This window comes from Electrona antarctica (assembly GCF_951216825.1).
Source record: "Electrona antarctica genome assembly, chromosome: 14".
NCBI classification, from domain to species: Eukaryota; Metazoa; Chordata; class Actinopteri; order Myctophiformes; family Myctophidae; genus Electrona; species Electrona antarctica.
This window is the reverse complement of record NC_136795.1, coordinates 4,903,983-4,920,974: the sequence shown is the minus strand read 5'-3', so window position 1 is coordinate 4,920,974 and position 16,992 is coordinate 4,903,983. Positions and strand designations below refer to the sequence as shown.

The 16,992-nt window shown below is 42.8% G+C and overlaps 1 protein-coding gene across 1 annotated transcript in view; it reads left to right on the top strand.

Annotated features, from left to right (window-relative positions):
• The window catches only part of card11 (caspase recruitment domain family, member 11), a 62,383-nt gene extending 46,689 nt beyond the window's left edge, over positions 1-15,694 (top strand). Inside the window, exons 17-25 of the mRNA XM_079521511.1 lie at positions 795-921; positions 1,309-1,555; positions 2,405-2,489; positions 2,651-2,746; positions 3,501-3,618; positions 5,372-5,554; positions 11,384-11,505; positions 12,317-12,432; positions 15,050-15,694. Coding sequence (XP_079377637.1) covers positions 795-921; positions 1,309-1,555; positions 2,405-2,489; positions 2,651-2,746; positions 3,501-3,618; positions 5,372-5,554; positions 11,384-11,505; positions 12,317-12,432; positions 15,050-15,254 — 1,299 coding nt within the window. The 3' untranslated portion in view covers positions 15,255-15,694. The remainder of the gene's footprint in view (positions 1-794; positions 922-1,308; positions 1,556-2,404; positions 2,490-2,650; positions 2,747-3,500; positions 3,619-5,371; positions 5,555-11,383; positions 11,506-12,316; positions 12,433-15,049) is intronic.
• Positions 15,695-16,992: the final 1,298 nt, after the last annotated feature.

Genomic DNA, 16,992 nt, shown 5'->3' with positions numbered 1-16,992 from the left:
CCTGGGACGTCCTCATGGCCCGTGTGTTGAAACACAGTCCGGCCCTCGACTTGTACCAATGTCTTTATTTTGGCCCACTGTGTATTTGAGTTTGACATCCCTGAATTAGCCCATTTAGACCCGAGGACGATTCTACAAAATGTCTTTGTAGAAACATGAGTTTCCCCATGTTTCTATGTCAGTCGTTCTCAAAACCTGTCACGTCAAGGACCCCCAAAAATATATGTAATTGGCCGCCGACCCCCGTCTGAAAATATGTTGTTCCAGGGAGCCCCCCCCCCCCCCCCCCCCCTCCCCCCCAGAAGCAAACATTTGAGTTAAAAACGTTCGGTCTGAAAGAAAATATATTAGAAGATTTGCGCCACATTTTCACGATTTTTCAATAGTCTAAGTATAACATAATGCTTAAAACATCAAAAGATGTTCCTGGCCTGAATGGCTTAAGTACCGTAGTACTATTTTGAGGTATTTGTACTTTACTTATTATATAATATTATATAATATTTCCAATTTCCGGTACTTTTTACTAATACTCCACTACATCTCAGAGGCAAATATTGTACTCCCTAGTTTGGGTATGTCATTATACAATAGAAGCCTGAGCTTGTAGATCTGATATTTTCACTATTTTAAAAATGGGGCTTACTGTAAGTGGTTAACATTTAGATTTACTGCGGTTAGATTGCAAAGAACTCCACCACTGTTACAGTCGGTTTGTGCAGGATACTATTGCTAGTGAATGTTACACTGCCTGTGATTCAATCCCCTGTCCTTCACTGTGATTGGCTGACCAGCTGGAGGGGTGCATACGCGGGGAGAACCAAAGCGTTTCATTGGACACTAGTACTCAGGAAGAAGTCCATTGGACTCTGACGCATTGCACCGGACCCGTGCAGCTGCACTACCGAGCCAACTACGACTGTAAGCTTAACATTCATTTTAATTGACATTGTTTTATTAAACTCTTGTACCTGTTCAATTGAATCTGTGTGTATTTGTCTGTCTGCTTTCTAGCTATATTTGATTAATCTATATGCATTTAAATTATACAGTATATGTATGACTGTATAGCCTCATAATTGTCTAACTCACTTTTTGGTCAAATTGTCATTTTTGCCTAGCTCTCCTCTACTAACACTACTGCATCATTGTGCCTATTCAAAAATGTTTTTATAAATATAAAATAAAATAAAAATTACATAAAAAAGGCAAAGAAGTTTAGGGATAAGGGGATTAGCGGTGACGAAAATGGAGCCCCATATGTCTTTGTGTACTGTATTTGTGCGTGTGCACCCCCCTCCCCCCCAGGCTACCGTCGTCTCCAGAGGGACTTGGTGGACGGCACCGTAGCGTCCGGCGACTCCTTCTACATCCGGGTCAACCTCAACGTGTCGGGCCAGTCGGACTGCTGCTCCCTGAGCGTGCTCTGTGACGACGTGGTTCACGTGCTGGACACGCGGCACCAGGGCCGCCAGGAGTGGCTCTGTGTCCCCGTCGACCCCTTCACCGCCTCCGACCTGCAGGCCGACCGCGGCACGCTGCCCAGCAACGCACGGTATTGGTCGATTGATTGATTGATTGATTGATTGATTGATTGATTGATTGAAGTATTTATTAACCCATTTATACCTAAGTTCAATTCTACAAATGTCTTCTAAATCATGACAGTTTTCAGATTTGAGTGAAAAATGTTCGCTCTGAAAGAATATATATTCCAAATTTGCGCCACATTTTCACGATTTTTCAAAAATAGCAGACCTACAAGCTCATAGCGCGGCACTCGGTGCCGCGCTATGAGCTTGTAGATCTGCTATTTTTCAATTGCTAAAGTGTAACATAATGCTTAAAACACCAAAAGGGGTTCCCGCCCAAAATGGGCAAAACAGTTTTGCAGAATTACAGTACATTACAGTACACAAGTCAATACAAAAACTGTGGACGACACCATAAACTGGCATAAAGCATTACACTTGCATTACACAGGTAGGTAGGTAGGTAGGTAGGTAGGTAGGTAGGTAGGTAGGTAGGTATTATCAGTGTTGTTTTCGTCGACTAATACTATGACGAAAAATCTAAACTAAATAAAAACTAAGCTATTTTTTACTATTTTAAAAAACCTTTTAAAATAGTTCAAATAACTGATCTACAAGCTCACAATATGTAGGTGCAGATCGGCTATTTTAAAATGATTTTCAAAATAGTAAAAAATGGCAAATAAGTTTATGGATAAGGGATAAGGGTGGCGCAAGATGGAGCCCAATTACTAAAACTAAAATCAAAATTTGCTGCCAAAAACAACACTGGTTATTACGATGCATGGAGACATTTTGCTGGTGTGAATAATGTATTTGTTTTGGTGCGTGCGTGCGTGCGTCCGTGTGTGTGTGCGTGCATGCATGTTCAGGGCCCAGCAGCTGCTTCTGGTGAAGATCCAGAAGTTGCTGTATCGAGGAGGACGAGAGGAGAGCGAAAGTCATCGCAGCCTCACAGTCAGTTACATTCTGTCACAAAACTATCCTTTGATCTGTTCTCTTCTCCTCAAACGCCGATCTCATGTGTCTGCTTTATTTGCACACACACACACACACACACGCACACACACACGCACACACGCACACGTTCATGACCCGTCCTGTTTTGGTCTGGACAGAACTCCTTACAGCCAGAGGACAGCAGCCATGTAGCAGATCCTAAAGCCAGCGCACGCATGTCCAGGGCCAGTGTCTTCATCACACAGATACTACAGGTAACACACACACACACACACACACAAGTGCCATGTTTTCTTGATAGTCCGTGTGCCATATCAACATTAAGTTGAACTATTTCCGATAGAATTTGATTCTCCAGAAACATAACCTATCCCTATTCTTCTTTAGAAATATTTTTTTCATATCAGGATGATATTATTGGATGATCATCAGAGCAATAACCTCCACCTACCCCCAGTCAGAGTTAGGAGTGGATGATCATCAGAGCAATAACCTCCACCTACCGCCAGTCAGAGTTAGGAGTTTGAATTCATGTAGAATTATGTGCAGGATGTTTTGCATAGACCTACAGGTGTTAACTGACATGTAAAAATATATATATATCAACAAATGTATACATTTTATATATTGGATTCCTTTTTTCTTTTTACAAGTCTGCATTTTGCACCTTTTGGAAATTAAGCAGTACCACCTCTGAGAAAAAAAGAAATGATGTTATGTTATAAGAAAAAAATCACACCCGTGTGAACTGAGTGGTGCAACTCCCCCCCTTCCACCCCCCCCCCCCCCCCCTCTCTCTCTCTCTCTAAGGTTGCCTACCCCTAATCCATACAGTATACATACACGCAAGAAATGTACCTGATTTTAGGTGTGTGTGTGTGTGTGTGTGTGTGTGTGTGTGTGTGTGTGTGTGTGTGTGTGTGTGTGTGTGTGTGTGTGTGTGTGTGTGTGTGTGTGTGTGTGTGTGTGTGTGTGTGTGTGTGTGTGTGTGTGTGTGTGTGTGTGTAGTTTGTCAGCAGGGTGGATAACAAGTACAAGAGAATGAACAGCAGTGAGCGCGTGCGGATCATCAACACGGCAAACACGTCTCTACCCAGACAAGGTTTGGAGACTCTCAGACCAGAGGGTGAGACAGAAAGAACGCTAAAACCACTTAAGGCTCATACATAGTCTGGATTTTCGGTGGTGAGGTGACCACCGAACTACAACATGACGTCACGAGCCGCGGTGAAGAGCAAACCACCGCCACCACCCCAGCCTTTCTCTCTGTTTTTACTCACCACCGCTCAACGTTATTTCAGCTCCAGTGGTCACCTCACCACCGAAAATCCAGACTATGAATGAGCCTTCAAAACCGCTCTCAAAGGGCACCTACGGATGGCTGCAATTCGAAACTGGCCCCCGTAAAATCTGAATCCCCCCCCCCCCCCGCCCCCCCCCCCCCTTTTTTCCCCTCACTGTATATATTTATTTTCCCTTTTTACCTCCTTTATGATGAATTCCTGTTCTGTCTATAGAAGTGTGTCTATTTGTACGTCTCTAAATGTTTTGATGATTTGAACATGGTGGACCCTATTGGAAACAAGTGTAATGCTTAATTGGGTCGTCCACTCACAGTTAACAGCCTTTGTATTGAGTTTGTGCTTGAAATGTACTGTAATTCTGCAAACTGTTAATAAATTCTTCAATCAATCAATCAATCAAAGCCTTTATAATCTGTACCTAGAAAAATGTGGTAAAATATTTAACTCAGGACTGAGACCAGATTCTACAAAATGTCTTCTAAATCATGACAGTTTTCTGAAAAACCTATGATTTCTATGTCAGTGGTTTTCAAACTATTTCATGTCAAGGACCCCAAAAATTCTATGTAATTGGCCGCTGACCCCCCATCTGAAAATATGTTGTTCCAGACCTCCCAGAAGCAAAGATTTGAGTTAAAAACGTTCGCTGTGAAAGCATATTCAAAGATGTGCGCCACATTGTCACGATTTCTCAATGGCTAAAGTATAACATAATGATTAAAACACCAAAAGGGGTTCCCGTCTTGAATGGGTTAAACACAAATCATTTTCATTCCTCTGTCACAAAATGACAAACTTTTTGACAGGAACCCCTTTTGGTATTTTACCCCCTTCTGGACAGGAACCCCTTTTGGGGTTCTTGTTGCTATGTACGGTAGGCTATATAGCAAAATATATATCTTTTTAAATATGAAAAATATTTTAAAAAAATCAGAAAACGTAGGTCAGTATTTAGAAGGCGTTTTTAGAAGCATGAGGTCAGTCCGTTGCTCTCCCCAGGTTGGCAGAGGGAGTGCAGAGCCCAGGATTACGTTAGATAATTGACACTGGGTGAGAAAATGGGTTACAAAATCGTGTGATTTTGTAACTGACCACAGCCTAGAGGAAGCCTTTATGACCAAGGTCATAAAATACCAACCACTTCTACATACCATCTCAGAGCTGGGCTATAGGTGCAGACTTTACATTTGGCAGCCTAGGGCATACCCACAGACTGGTTGTTAGAGGGTTCCAACAACTTGGGATGCCCAAAAAGGAGGCAAAAAGGCTGGCAAAGTATTGTAGTGTCTCTGCTATAATTGGCAGCCGTCATTATGGCGGAGACGCTGTTACTTATACCCATAGAGTGCTGAGTGACATGCCTGTTGTAACATGAAAACACATGCCATGATTTTGCAGATGTAACTCTAATGCACCTATAATATTTGTGTCCTTGTATGCATATCCTTTGTGTGGACATAAATAAATGGTTAAAGTGTGTGTGTGTGTGTGTGTGTGTGTGTGTGTGTGTGTGTGTGTGTGTGTGTGTGTGTGTGTGTGTGTGTGTGTGTGTGTGTGTGTGTGTGGTGTGGTCAGACGCTGCAGACCCCGACAGCGCCGTGAGCCGCTGTCTCAGTTTGATTCCATACAGTCCTGTCACCCCCCAACGCACCCAGAAGAAGAGACCGGTGCTTTTCACCCCTGCCGCCATGGCCAAAACCATCATCCAGAAGATACTCAACATGGGGGGAGCCATGGACTTCAACATCTGCAAACCAGGTCTGTGGGCTAGGGCTGTAAGCAACTAGTCCACCATTCAACTAGTCGACTAGTAAATCCACTAGTCAACCTTGTTGGTACAAGTTGACTAGTTGATAAGATTGTTTTTTTTCCTCGATTTTGTAGACCTCAAGATCAGTTAGATTATAGTTATAGTCACCAATGTACATAGTTTTTAAATGTACAAATATTTTTGTTTTTTTTATTTATTTTTTACATAATAGGTAGTTAAACAACTAGTCGACTAGTAAACTAGGCAACTAGTCAACTAGTAAAAATGACTAGAAGTGAATGCCCTACTGTGGGCCATGCACTGTGTGGTTGTTTGTACAGTATGTGTGAACAATTAGCCCTTCGCTAAGTCCCTCCCCAACCCCTCCTTGTCCAATAGGCACGCTAGCAGCGAGGAGACAGGGCAAGCTGGCCTCCTCCCCCTCCTCCCCCATAGATCTCTATGGGGGAGGATAGATCTCTATGGGGGAGGAGGACAGCTTACCCTGTCTGGCGTGTTAAATGACGGGATTTCTCCATATAAATAATCCATCGTTTCAGTAGCAAGAGCAACAAAATGTCTTCTAAATCTAGTCTACCAGGCCTGCAGTAGGCTATGCACTGGACATATTTGCATGACATTATTTAAATAAACTAGAAATACAGGGAAATGAGGGAGAAATCAATCGACGACTATCCGACATGAGTTTTCATGTTGCAAGGTAAGACTACGGTCAACAACACTGCCATGCAAAATAACATTGGCAGCTATGAGGTGGCGAAAGCTTGACTAGGGCTATAATGATATGCATACATGTGGATGTTGCTGTGTGCAGGCCTCAGTGTTCATACATGTGGATGTTGCTGTGTGCAGGCCTCAGTGTTCATACATGTGGATGTTGCTGTGTGCAGGCCTCAGTGTTCATACATGTGGATGTTGCTGTGTGCAGGCCTCAGTGTTCATACATGTGGATGTTGCTGTGTGCAGGCCTCAGTGTTCATACATGTGGATGTTGCTGTGTGCAGGCCTCAGTGTTCATACATGTGGATGTTGCTGTGTGCAGGCCTCAGTGTTCATACATGTGGATGTTGCTGTGTGCAGGCCTCAGTGTTCATACATGTGGATGTTGCTGTGTGCAGGCCTCAGTGTCCATACATGTGGATGTTGCTGTGTGCAGGCCTCAGTGTTCATACATGTGGATGTTGCTGTGTGCAGGCCTCAGTGTTCATACATGTGGATGTTGCTGTGTGCAGGCCTCAGTGTCCATACATGTGGATGTTGCTGTGTGCAGGCCTCAGTGTTCATACATGTGGATGTTGCTGTGTGCAGGCCTCAGTGTTCATACATGTGGATGTTGCGGAGTGCAGGCTTCAGTGTTCATACATGTGGATGTTGCTGCCTCAGTGTTCATACATGTGGATGTTGCTGTGTGCAGGCCTCAGTGTTCATACATGTGGATGTTGCTGTGTGCAGGCCTCAGTGTTCATACATGTGGATGTTGCTGTGTGCAGGCCTCAGTGTCCATACATGTGGATGTTGCTGTGTGCAGGCCTCAGTGTTCATACATGTGGATGTTGCTGTGTGCAGGCCTCAGTGTTCATCCATGTGGATGTTGCTGTGTGCAGGCCTCAGTGTCCATACATGTGGATGTTGCTGTGTGCAGGCCTCAGTGTCCATACATGTGGATGTTGCTGTGTGCAGGCCTCAGTGTCCATACATGTGGATGTTGCTGTGTGCAGGCCTCAGTGTTCATACATGTGGATGTTGCTGAGTGCAGGCCTCAGTGTTCATACATGTGGATGTTGCTGTGTGCAGTCCTCAGTGTTCATACATACATGTGGATGTTGCTGTGTGCAGGCCTCAGTGTTCATACATGTGGATGTTGCTGTGTGCAGGCCTCAGTGTTCATACATACATGTGGATGTTGCTGTGTGCAGGCCTCAGTGTCCATACATGTGGATGTTGCTGTGTGCAGGCCTCAGTGTTCATACATGTGGATGTTGCTATGAGCAGGCCTCAGTGTTCATACATGTGGATGTTGCTATGAGCAGGCCTCAGTGTTCATACATGTTGCTGTGAGCAGGCCTCAGTGTCCATACATGTGGATGTTGCTGTGTGCAGGCCTCAGTGTTCATACATGTGGATGTTGCTGTGTGCAGGCCTCAGTGTTCATACATGTGGATGTTGCTGCCTCAGTGTTCATACATGTGGATGTTGCTGTGTGCAGGCCTCAGTGTTCATACATGTGGATGTTGCTGTGTGCAGGCCTCAGTGTCCATCCATACATGTGGATGTTGCTGCCTCAGTGTTCATACATGTGGATGTTGCTGTGTGCAGGCCTCAGTGTTCATACATGTGGATGTTGCTGTGTGCAGGCCTCAGTGTTCATACATGTGGATGTTGCTGTGTGCAGGCCTCAGTGTCCATACATGTGGATGTTGCTGTGTGCAGGCCTCAGTGTTCATTTAACTCTGAGTGTGTACCAGTGGTGTAAAGTAACTAAGTACATTTACTTAAGTACTGTACCTAAGTACAAATACTACATTACAACATGTGACTACTTTTCCCCACGTGTGTAGTTCCATTTGTGTACAAATGGAACTGGCTTTTGGGAAACTCGTATCCCAAAAGGTTGGGTGTAAAAAGTGCGAGGGGTAAAGGAACTGGTTGGAATAACGTGTTCCTTCCACGTGCTACGTCGTCCAACCTGGGAAACTCCCCACTGTCAGGTGAAAAGAAGCGGCTTGGACTCCTCATGCATTGAAGGAAGCATGAGGTCAGTCCGTTGCTCTGCCCAGGTTGCCAGAGGGAGAGTAGAGCCCAGGATTACATTAGAATTAAAAAAAAAAATCCCCTGTATTTCCCATTCCAAGTGCGTTTGTCTTATATGTAACGCCATCGCCACAATTCCAAAGCCCCCTCAGGTAACCTTTTTGGTGGGTAGACCTTGTTGAGCTTTTTTAAAGTCGCTCTCAAGTCAAAAAGTGTGGGCACACCTGCATTAGATAATTGACACTGGGTGAAAAAACGGGTTACAAAATCGGGATAAAAAAAGAAAGAAAAGACAAGACTGGGAAAGAACAGAACAGAATAGGGAGGAAGGAAGGAGCTGAATTGACAACAGAATCCAAAGACAGACAAGAGGAAGAGACGACTTAAGAGAAGACAATGAAGATGGATTGAAAGCAGGTGCCATTGGGATTCAGGTCAGCCATTGTCCGAGTTTAGGTAGTCAATGTTAAGGAGTGTAACCAGAGAGAAGGCAACGCGCAAGAGAGACAAAGATGGCCTAGTTGATAAAAACAAAAAATAGTGACTTCACTGTGACATCATTGGTGTGGATGAGGGTGATGGTGATGATGATGGGGGTGGGGGTGGTGGTCAGTAGTGGAAAAGTACTCAAATGTTTTACTAAGTTAAAGTATCAATACAACATATATTCTGTTACAAGTAAAAGTTTGTTATTCAAAATTCACTTGAGTAAGCCCCTAGGTTCCAGGTGTTCGTTCAGACACACAGAAGAAGAAAGAAACTACTGTGGAGAGATGTAATTTCCTGGGGTCTACGTTGTAGTAGGACTATAGTAAATAACCATAAAGAAATCGCCCTAGATTTAAAAAAAAAACTTGTTCGAATGCCACTACCCCCCCTGTCAAAAATACCTAAAAAACAGCTAAAACGAAAGAAAGCAGCAAATGGATAAAAAAATAAAAAATAAATAACACTCACATTTTACTTTCTCTAATAACAACCTAAACATGAACCTTGATTGAAAAAAACTAAAGTTGTCCTTTATAAAGCACCAAAAGTAAAAGTACTCATTACCCATATTGTGCGTCTTCAGGTTTGAGAACCACTGAATTAAATGGACATGGCACACCTTTTAAGGCATTATCTTACAGCCATGTGAACTGGAATCTCATTCTTTCTCTGAAATATTAATTTACATACTTTTCTCCTCCAGACAAAGCTCCCCCAATTAAAGGGACATGGCACACCTTATAAGGCATTATTTTACAGCCATGTGAACTGGAATCTCATTCTTTCTCTGAAATATTCATTTACATACTTTTCTCCTCCAGACAAAGCTCCCCCACTCTACTTAGACACACTGTGGCTTGACTAAAATGGAACAATAACATATTGTGTTGCTTTGTATTGTGGAGCACAGGGTCATATAAGGCAGGATGATATAAGCTGAGTTTTGTTGTCAATGTTGAGTCGTGCTGTGTTGTGTCGAGTTGAACTGTGCTGCCTCGTGTCCTGTTGTGTGTTGTAGAGTTCTCAACAGACCTGAAAATGAAGGCCCAGCCCCAACTGGGCCCTAAGCCAGACTAAATTGTACGTGTGTGTGTGTGTGAGAATGCCTGACTTGCGGCTGGAAACAGTACAGAGCCAAGTAGTACTGTAGGTTGCAAGTTGAACCAGAGGTGTATTTATTGAACACATGCTGCTCTTCATATACAACATCTCTCAACTCTCCCACTGGCACTCCCCTGATTTTAACTGCCTTTTATACCCAGGTGACCTGGACTGCACCATTCAAATGGGGGGGGGGGTGTTTCTAAAACATAGGTGATAGTAGCCCTACCATGTCTCTGTTGTTACATACAGTTGTTACAGTATTTCACATACCAGAGCCATAGAACACTTCCATAGACTTATGGGAGTCTATGGAAGTCATATCTGACTTGGGAGTCAGATATGGTCCTCAACTTTCATATCCATGTGAAAGTTCTGTCATAAAATGTTTGTTTAGTCAAATATCTCCAGTGAACCAGGGTGTTCACTGGAGATATTTGGTATGTGAAATACTGTGACAACTGTATGTAACAACAGTTATTCTCTGGCTAAGGTGATAGTGCGTGCACATCCTCTCTAGCCCAGTTGCTGGACAAACGGTTTGCAATACAGGAGGAAAGAATAGTCAGGATACTCGGCTCCACTGGTTTATTAAGATTCAACGTTTCGATCACTGAGATCTTCAGGAATCACTAATTCAACTTAATTTGAATGTCCCATGCAATGTTGTAGGACAGGACACTCTCTGTCGTTCAACGTTCTCTCATGTATATCATGTATTGAATTGTAGCCTATACACAACTATAAAAGACAGGGAAAATATGAATAGTCTATCCTCCTAAAACCAAACCATGGGGCTGTATATGCTCTATGGTTTTGTTCGCTCCCGTTTCATCAACTGATTGTAAACGCAACGTCCCTTACCCGCCCGCCTACCCGCCCGCCTACATATATTTATTTGCTTATTTTTGTTGTTTTGAGGTCTCCTATACCTCCATCTGCTGTCAGTAGCCAAACCAACATAATCAACGAAAAGCTGCACAGATGTAAATTGATGGGGAAATAGCCCAGTCCCCCTTCCCCTCTCCATCGAAAGAGGAGAGGGGACCACTAGTGGTCACTAGTGGTCACTAGTGGCCACACACATGTCACACACATGTCGGGAGCCACAGGTTAGTTCTAACCTGCCACAGGTTAGTTGTAACCGGCAGCGCATGTTGGGCAGGACTAATGCCTGCCGCACTGTTAGTATGTCTAACCAACTATTTGCACCCCCTATAATAGTTTGGCACAATGTCGGATCGGGTTGGGTAGAGTCTGGTTGGGGCAGAATTTGAGAAGTCTCCATTGTGTGCCTCCATCTACAGACATTCTAATGAGAAGTCTCCATTGTGTGCCTCCATCTACAGACATTCTAATGAGAAGTCTCCATTGTGTGCCTCCATCTACAGACATTCTAATGAGAAGTCTCCATTGTGTGCCTCCATCTACAGACATTCTAATGAGAAGTCTCCATTGTGTGCCTCCATCTACAGACATTCTAACCAAGGAGGAGTTTAATCTGAAGCAGAACGTTGAGCCATTTATCCACTACAGAGAGAAACAGGCCACTTTTGAATGCATCACTCGAGAGAACATTGAGGCTGTGGCTGCCAAGGTATGTATGTATGTATGTGTGTGTGTGTGTGTGTGTGTGTGTGTGTGTGTGTGTGTGTGTGTGTGTGTGTGTGTGTGTGTGTGTGTGTGTGTGTGTGTGTGTGTGTGTGTGTGTGTGTGTGTGTGTGTGTGTGTGTGTGTGTGTGTGTGTGTGTGTGTGTGTGTGTGTGTGTGTGTGTGTGTGTGTGTGTGTGTGTGTGTGTGTGTGTGTGCGTGGCTGCATGCGCTCGTGTGTGCCTGCATGCACTCTTTACATAAGTAAACACATGCACATCATGCATGAATCTTGATGTTGAATTTCTACAAAAACACAATATTAGCCGTCACCATGACCCTTAAGGGCCTTGTAAACGGAGAGCGATAAAACGCGCCTATAGTTAATTTTCAATGAGACCTGTGTTTTTGCTCGGAGAAGTCGCGGTGCGACAACGCAAGCGTATTTACGTGAGCGCTGTCCCGTGAATTTTTTTGTGTGCACACGCCCGTGACTCACCAGACCTGGATTCTGTTTAGCTTCTTTTTTTTTTCCCGATTGTGTTGTTGCGCTATTGCGCCCCTCTTCAACAGACCTGGAGGAGACCTGTGTTGATCCAGGCAACAACGCCTGCGTTCCTCGCTTCACGTTTGCAAGGCCCTTTACACTTACAAAATGTTACAAAATTGACCATATTCACACAATGGCCAATTCACTCTTAGAAAAATGGCTGCCGTGTGAAGCTGTTTAATAGAGGACTTTATTCCCCCCCCCCCTCGCTGCAGAAATATGTAGAGCTTTTGAAATGAAGTTCTTGGTCACGTATTCCCTTGAACAGGGCAAGCACTGTTTACTGGAGGCTGAGCTTGGCTGCATCAAAGATCTTCTAAGGAGAGATATTTACCCCATCATCATCTACATCAAGATCTGCGAGAAGAATGTGAAGAAGCTACGGTACATGAAAGCAACACGTTCTACTGTACACAGTAAAATCATCATATTGTTCTTTTAGCTCAGTGAGTGTACTTACAAATCACACTTGCACACTCTTCAGAGTTACAAACATGAACAGGCAGTACAAGACACGTGCAAGGTACTGTATGTGAACACTATAAATTAGGAGTGGGACGATTCACTTAATTACCTCCCGATTCGATACGATATTGATACCTAGGGGGTGCCGATTTGATTTATATTGCGATTCTTAAATATAAGCCATGTTGGGCAATATTACTTAGGAGAGTAATATGTTACTTATTACTTGTTACTCCTTAGAAAAAGTAATAATATTATATTACTTATTACTTGGATCAAGAGTAATATATTTACATATTACTTTATATTACTTTTCTACCAGTTCCACCCGCAAAAGAACACAATCTGTTTAGCCAGCTCCTTTTTAGAATTTAATCCAATTCATTGGAATAATAAAAGTCTCCAATCAGCCAAACTGAATAATTGCAAGGATATAAAACAAAATAGTACAGTCTCTGTTGTTTTGCTTGTGTGGGGGGGGGGGGAGGGATCCGTATTTTCAGTCAGCTTAACATTCTCGTGCATCTCTAAACACATGCTTAACCCATTTTGGGCGGGAACCCCTTTTGGTGTTAAGCATTGTTATACTTTAGCTATTGAAAAATAGCAGATCTACAAGCTCATAACGTGGCACGAGCTTCGAGCTTGTAGATCTGCTATTTTTTGAAAAATCGCGAACATGAGCCGCAAATTTAGAAAATATATTCTTTCAGAGTGAACGTTTTTAACTCAAATCTTTGCTTCTTGGGGGGGGTACCCTGGACCTTGACATGAAAATGTCATGTATGTTCCACCACTGTCTCTGATCTTTCTGTTGTGTGGAACTGCTCAGCGCATCGGTCCAATATGCTATGTCAGACTCATAACTGTGCGCAGGCTGCGGCGCATTCTAAAAGAACAGATCCACACGCTACAATTCATCTCTGTTGTTAGCTGTTGATAGCTTGTAGATCTGTTCTATTTTCCGCATGCAGCAACTTGCTGCTCTGAGTACATAAATATGAACAAAAATGACGCTCATTTGTAACGAGTAACGCAGCGTGTTTTGGCGGAGTAAATAGGAATAATATTACTTTTTTGGCAGAGTAATTCATTATACTACTTGTTACTGGGAAAAGTAATAATATTACAGTAATATATTACTAGTAACTCGTTACTGCCCAACACTGATTATAAGTACTTAAATAAATAAAAGTGACTTTGCTTTTATTATACTATACTAGAACATTTTAAAACAATTGTAAACAATATAGACCATTACAAGTTCAATCATACATACACTTGGATGCAGCCAGATAACGTCAGTCAGTCTTGGCGATTCGATATAGATTTGTGTGGCATTAAATAAATCGTGATATATCACTGAACCGATTTTTGTTGCCCACCCCTACTATAAATTGTGTAACCCCAGATAATTACAACAGATCATATAACACGTTAACAATAACAACAGCACATGTGTTTAATTGCCAGAATTTGCCACTCATTTATATGTGGCAATATTAAAACAATACATAGGATAGGGGGCACGGTGGCACAGTCGGTAGTGCTGTCGCCTCACAGCTAGAAGGTCCTGGGTTCGATTCCCGCTCGGGACGCTGTGTGGCGTGTTCCCTCCTCCGCGTCATCCGCGTGCCCATACCCGAGGCGGGGTTGGCAAAAGGGCCTTTCTGTGTGGAGTCGGGTATGATGAAGACCCACAAGGGTCGAAATGTTGTACCTTTAATAAATATTTCCCTAGGGTAGGTACCCTCACAAAAACATGCAGTAATCCTGGTCTCTAAACTACCTCCCCCTGGTCAGCCAGGGCGCCTGATGGAGGGGAAAGGAACTGGTCGGAATAACGTGTTCCTTCCACACGCTACGTCCGGCCGGGGAAACTCTCCCCTGTCAGGTGAAAAGAAGCGGCTTGGACAGTCCCCCCCTCCCCCCCAGGTTGACAGAGGAAGTGTAGCGCCCAGGATTACATTAGATAATTGACACTGGGTGAAAGAATGGGTTGCAAAAGTGTGGGATAAATGAAAGAAGAAAAAAAAAAACATAGGATGAACACATTAAAACAGCAGGAAGCGTGAATTTAAAGAAAGAAATACATAGGATAAACACATTAAAACAGCAGGAAGAGTGAATTTAAAGAGTGTAACCTTTATTTAAATACATAGGATGAACACATTAAAACAGCAGGAAGAGTGAATTTAAAGAGTGTAACCTTTATTTAAATACATAGGATAAACACATTAAAACAGCAGGAAGAGTGAATTTAAAGAGTGTAACCTTTATTTAAATACATAGGATAAACACATTAAAACAGCAGGAAGAGTGAATTTAAAGAGTGTAACCTTTATTTAAATACATAGGATAAACACATTAAAACAGCAGGAAGAGTGAATTTAAAGAGTGTAACCTTTCTGGCAGGGACAACAATACTGCAAGGTGTGATGATGGTGTCTTCAGGGTTTGGTGTCACGTTCCTAAACCTTCACACATGACCACAACTCACGGCAACTCGCTTCCTTCCTGTTTCCTGTCCACACAGGAAGCTGCCTCTGCGCGTGGAGTCAGAGGAGGAGTTTCTGAAGCTCTGTCGGTCGAAGGAGAAGGAGCTCGAGGGCGTTCCCTGCCTCTACGCCAGCGTGGAGCCAGACGCCTGGACAGGAACCGAAGACCTTCTGAAGGCCATCAAGGACAGAATATTGGAGGAGCAGAGGAAGGTGGTCTGGGTGGAACAGGACCTGCTGTAGAGAGAGAGAGAGAGAGAGAGAGAGAGAGAGAGAGATGCATGTGCATTGTGCACACATTTTATACAAACATGTGACTGGATAGGCATGTGCAGTATACAGAAGATGCACGTTCATGCATAAACATTTTACATTATAAACGTGTACAATGTGCATACAGGATGTAATCCTGTAAATCTGCCTTTTTAACATTTAATGCACAAACTCAGATTCTCAGATACTCAAACTGTTAGAAGACTAATTCATACATTCTGTGACTGTGAAGTATGTTATTCATCTTATTTAGCCAAATAAAACTATTGAAGACGTAAAGAACAAACTGTATTTTTCAATTTAGGTTTTAAATTTTACTTTGTAATCTACAGTTAGTATTGATAGTGAATTAGTGATAGTACATTTATTTTTTACTTGGGACCAGTCTATGCTTGGGACCCAGCTTTAGAATTATACCACTTATGTTGCACTTTGGTGTCATCTAGTGGCAAAAATAAGCTTTACATGCTTGTAACAAGAATGAGAATTTTGACAGTATGCTTTGTTTGTTAAGGGGGGGGGGGGGGGGGGGGGTATAATTATAATGCATTCTCCTTAATTATAATGCATTCTCCTCTGTTTGTGGATAATCTTGCAATCCATCGGACCGATTAGCGGCACATTTCTTGTGTACACTGCCAGTGGGCCAAAGAAGTACCTCTTTTCACATATTGTGTATTTTCGTTGCTGTCGGGAGGAAACCTCATAACTCCATTTTTGAGGTTTTTGAAAATATTGAACCAATGGAAAGTAGTAAAAGGTGCTTTAGACAAAACCTCTCAACTCCATTGGACCCTCAAAATGTCTGCTAAAGCAACTAACTCCACCACCTCTCCCCCTCTCATAGAAGTAATTGACAATATAATATATAGTTACAACACCAACTTTGATGAGGCTGTATTGTTTTGTTTTTAAGAATATACGGTTTTCTTTATTTCCTGAAAAATTGATATTTTTCATTTCCTGAGTTATGAGTTATGAGGTTTCCTCCCGACAGCAGAGATATGGTATATTTTAAATATTTACCTTTATTTCCATAATTGGGCTCTATGAAAAGGATGATAAATGAGGCTTTATGGGGCTCTGATTGCGGGGAGACCTTGTCCAGATTTGGAGTCATGCGTCATAGAATATGTCATAGACTGACACAAGCTGGCCACATTCAACAGTCACATCTGGCCTTGATCAAAACGTATTTGCAAATGTATTGTGTGGTTTGTTTAAATGGAACAATTAGCATGCCAGATGGGTGGGGCGATTCAATCAGTGCCAGAATACATACAGTCACAGCAAAGACAATTTAAATGACTATAACTGGAGTGTGCAGACTCCACGCCTCTCACACCACTGTTTCTCAACGTCTGATACGTCTGATCTGGGCCTGCAGATCACCAAGGGGTCTAAATCGACCTTTACAGATCTATAACTCTGAGCACCAAGCGGGTCCATTTCAATCAACTACTGAGAGAAGGGACCAGTCCAACAATGATCCAGAGCCTCTCTACAAACACAATTTAATCACTACAGTTTAAGAAATGGGAGGACGGATTCACACAACCTGTGACTGTGAGTCACACGGAAAGGCACCAGATGTTGTTCCTCCCGAGAGCACACAAGCTTTACCAGAAGTAATAGAAACTTCGTTTTTATTGTTTGAGGTGTTTTGATGTTTGATGATTTGTGATTTGTTTGTTTTATATTATCTTAG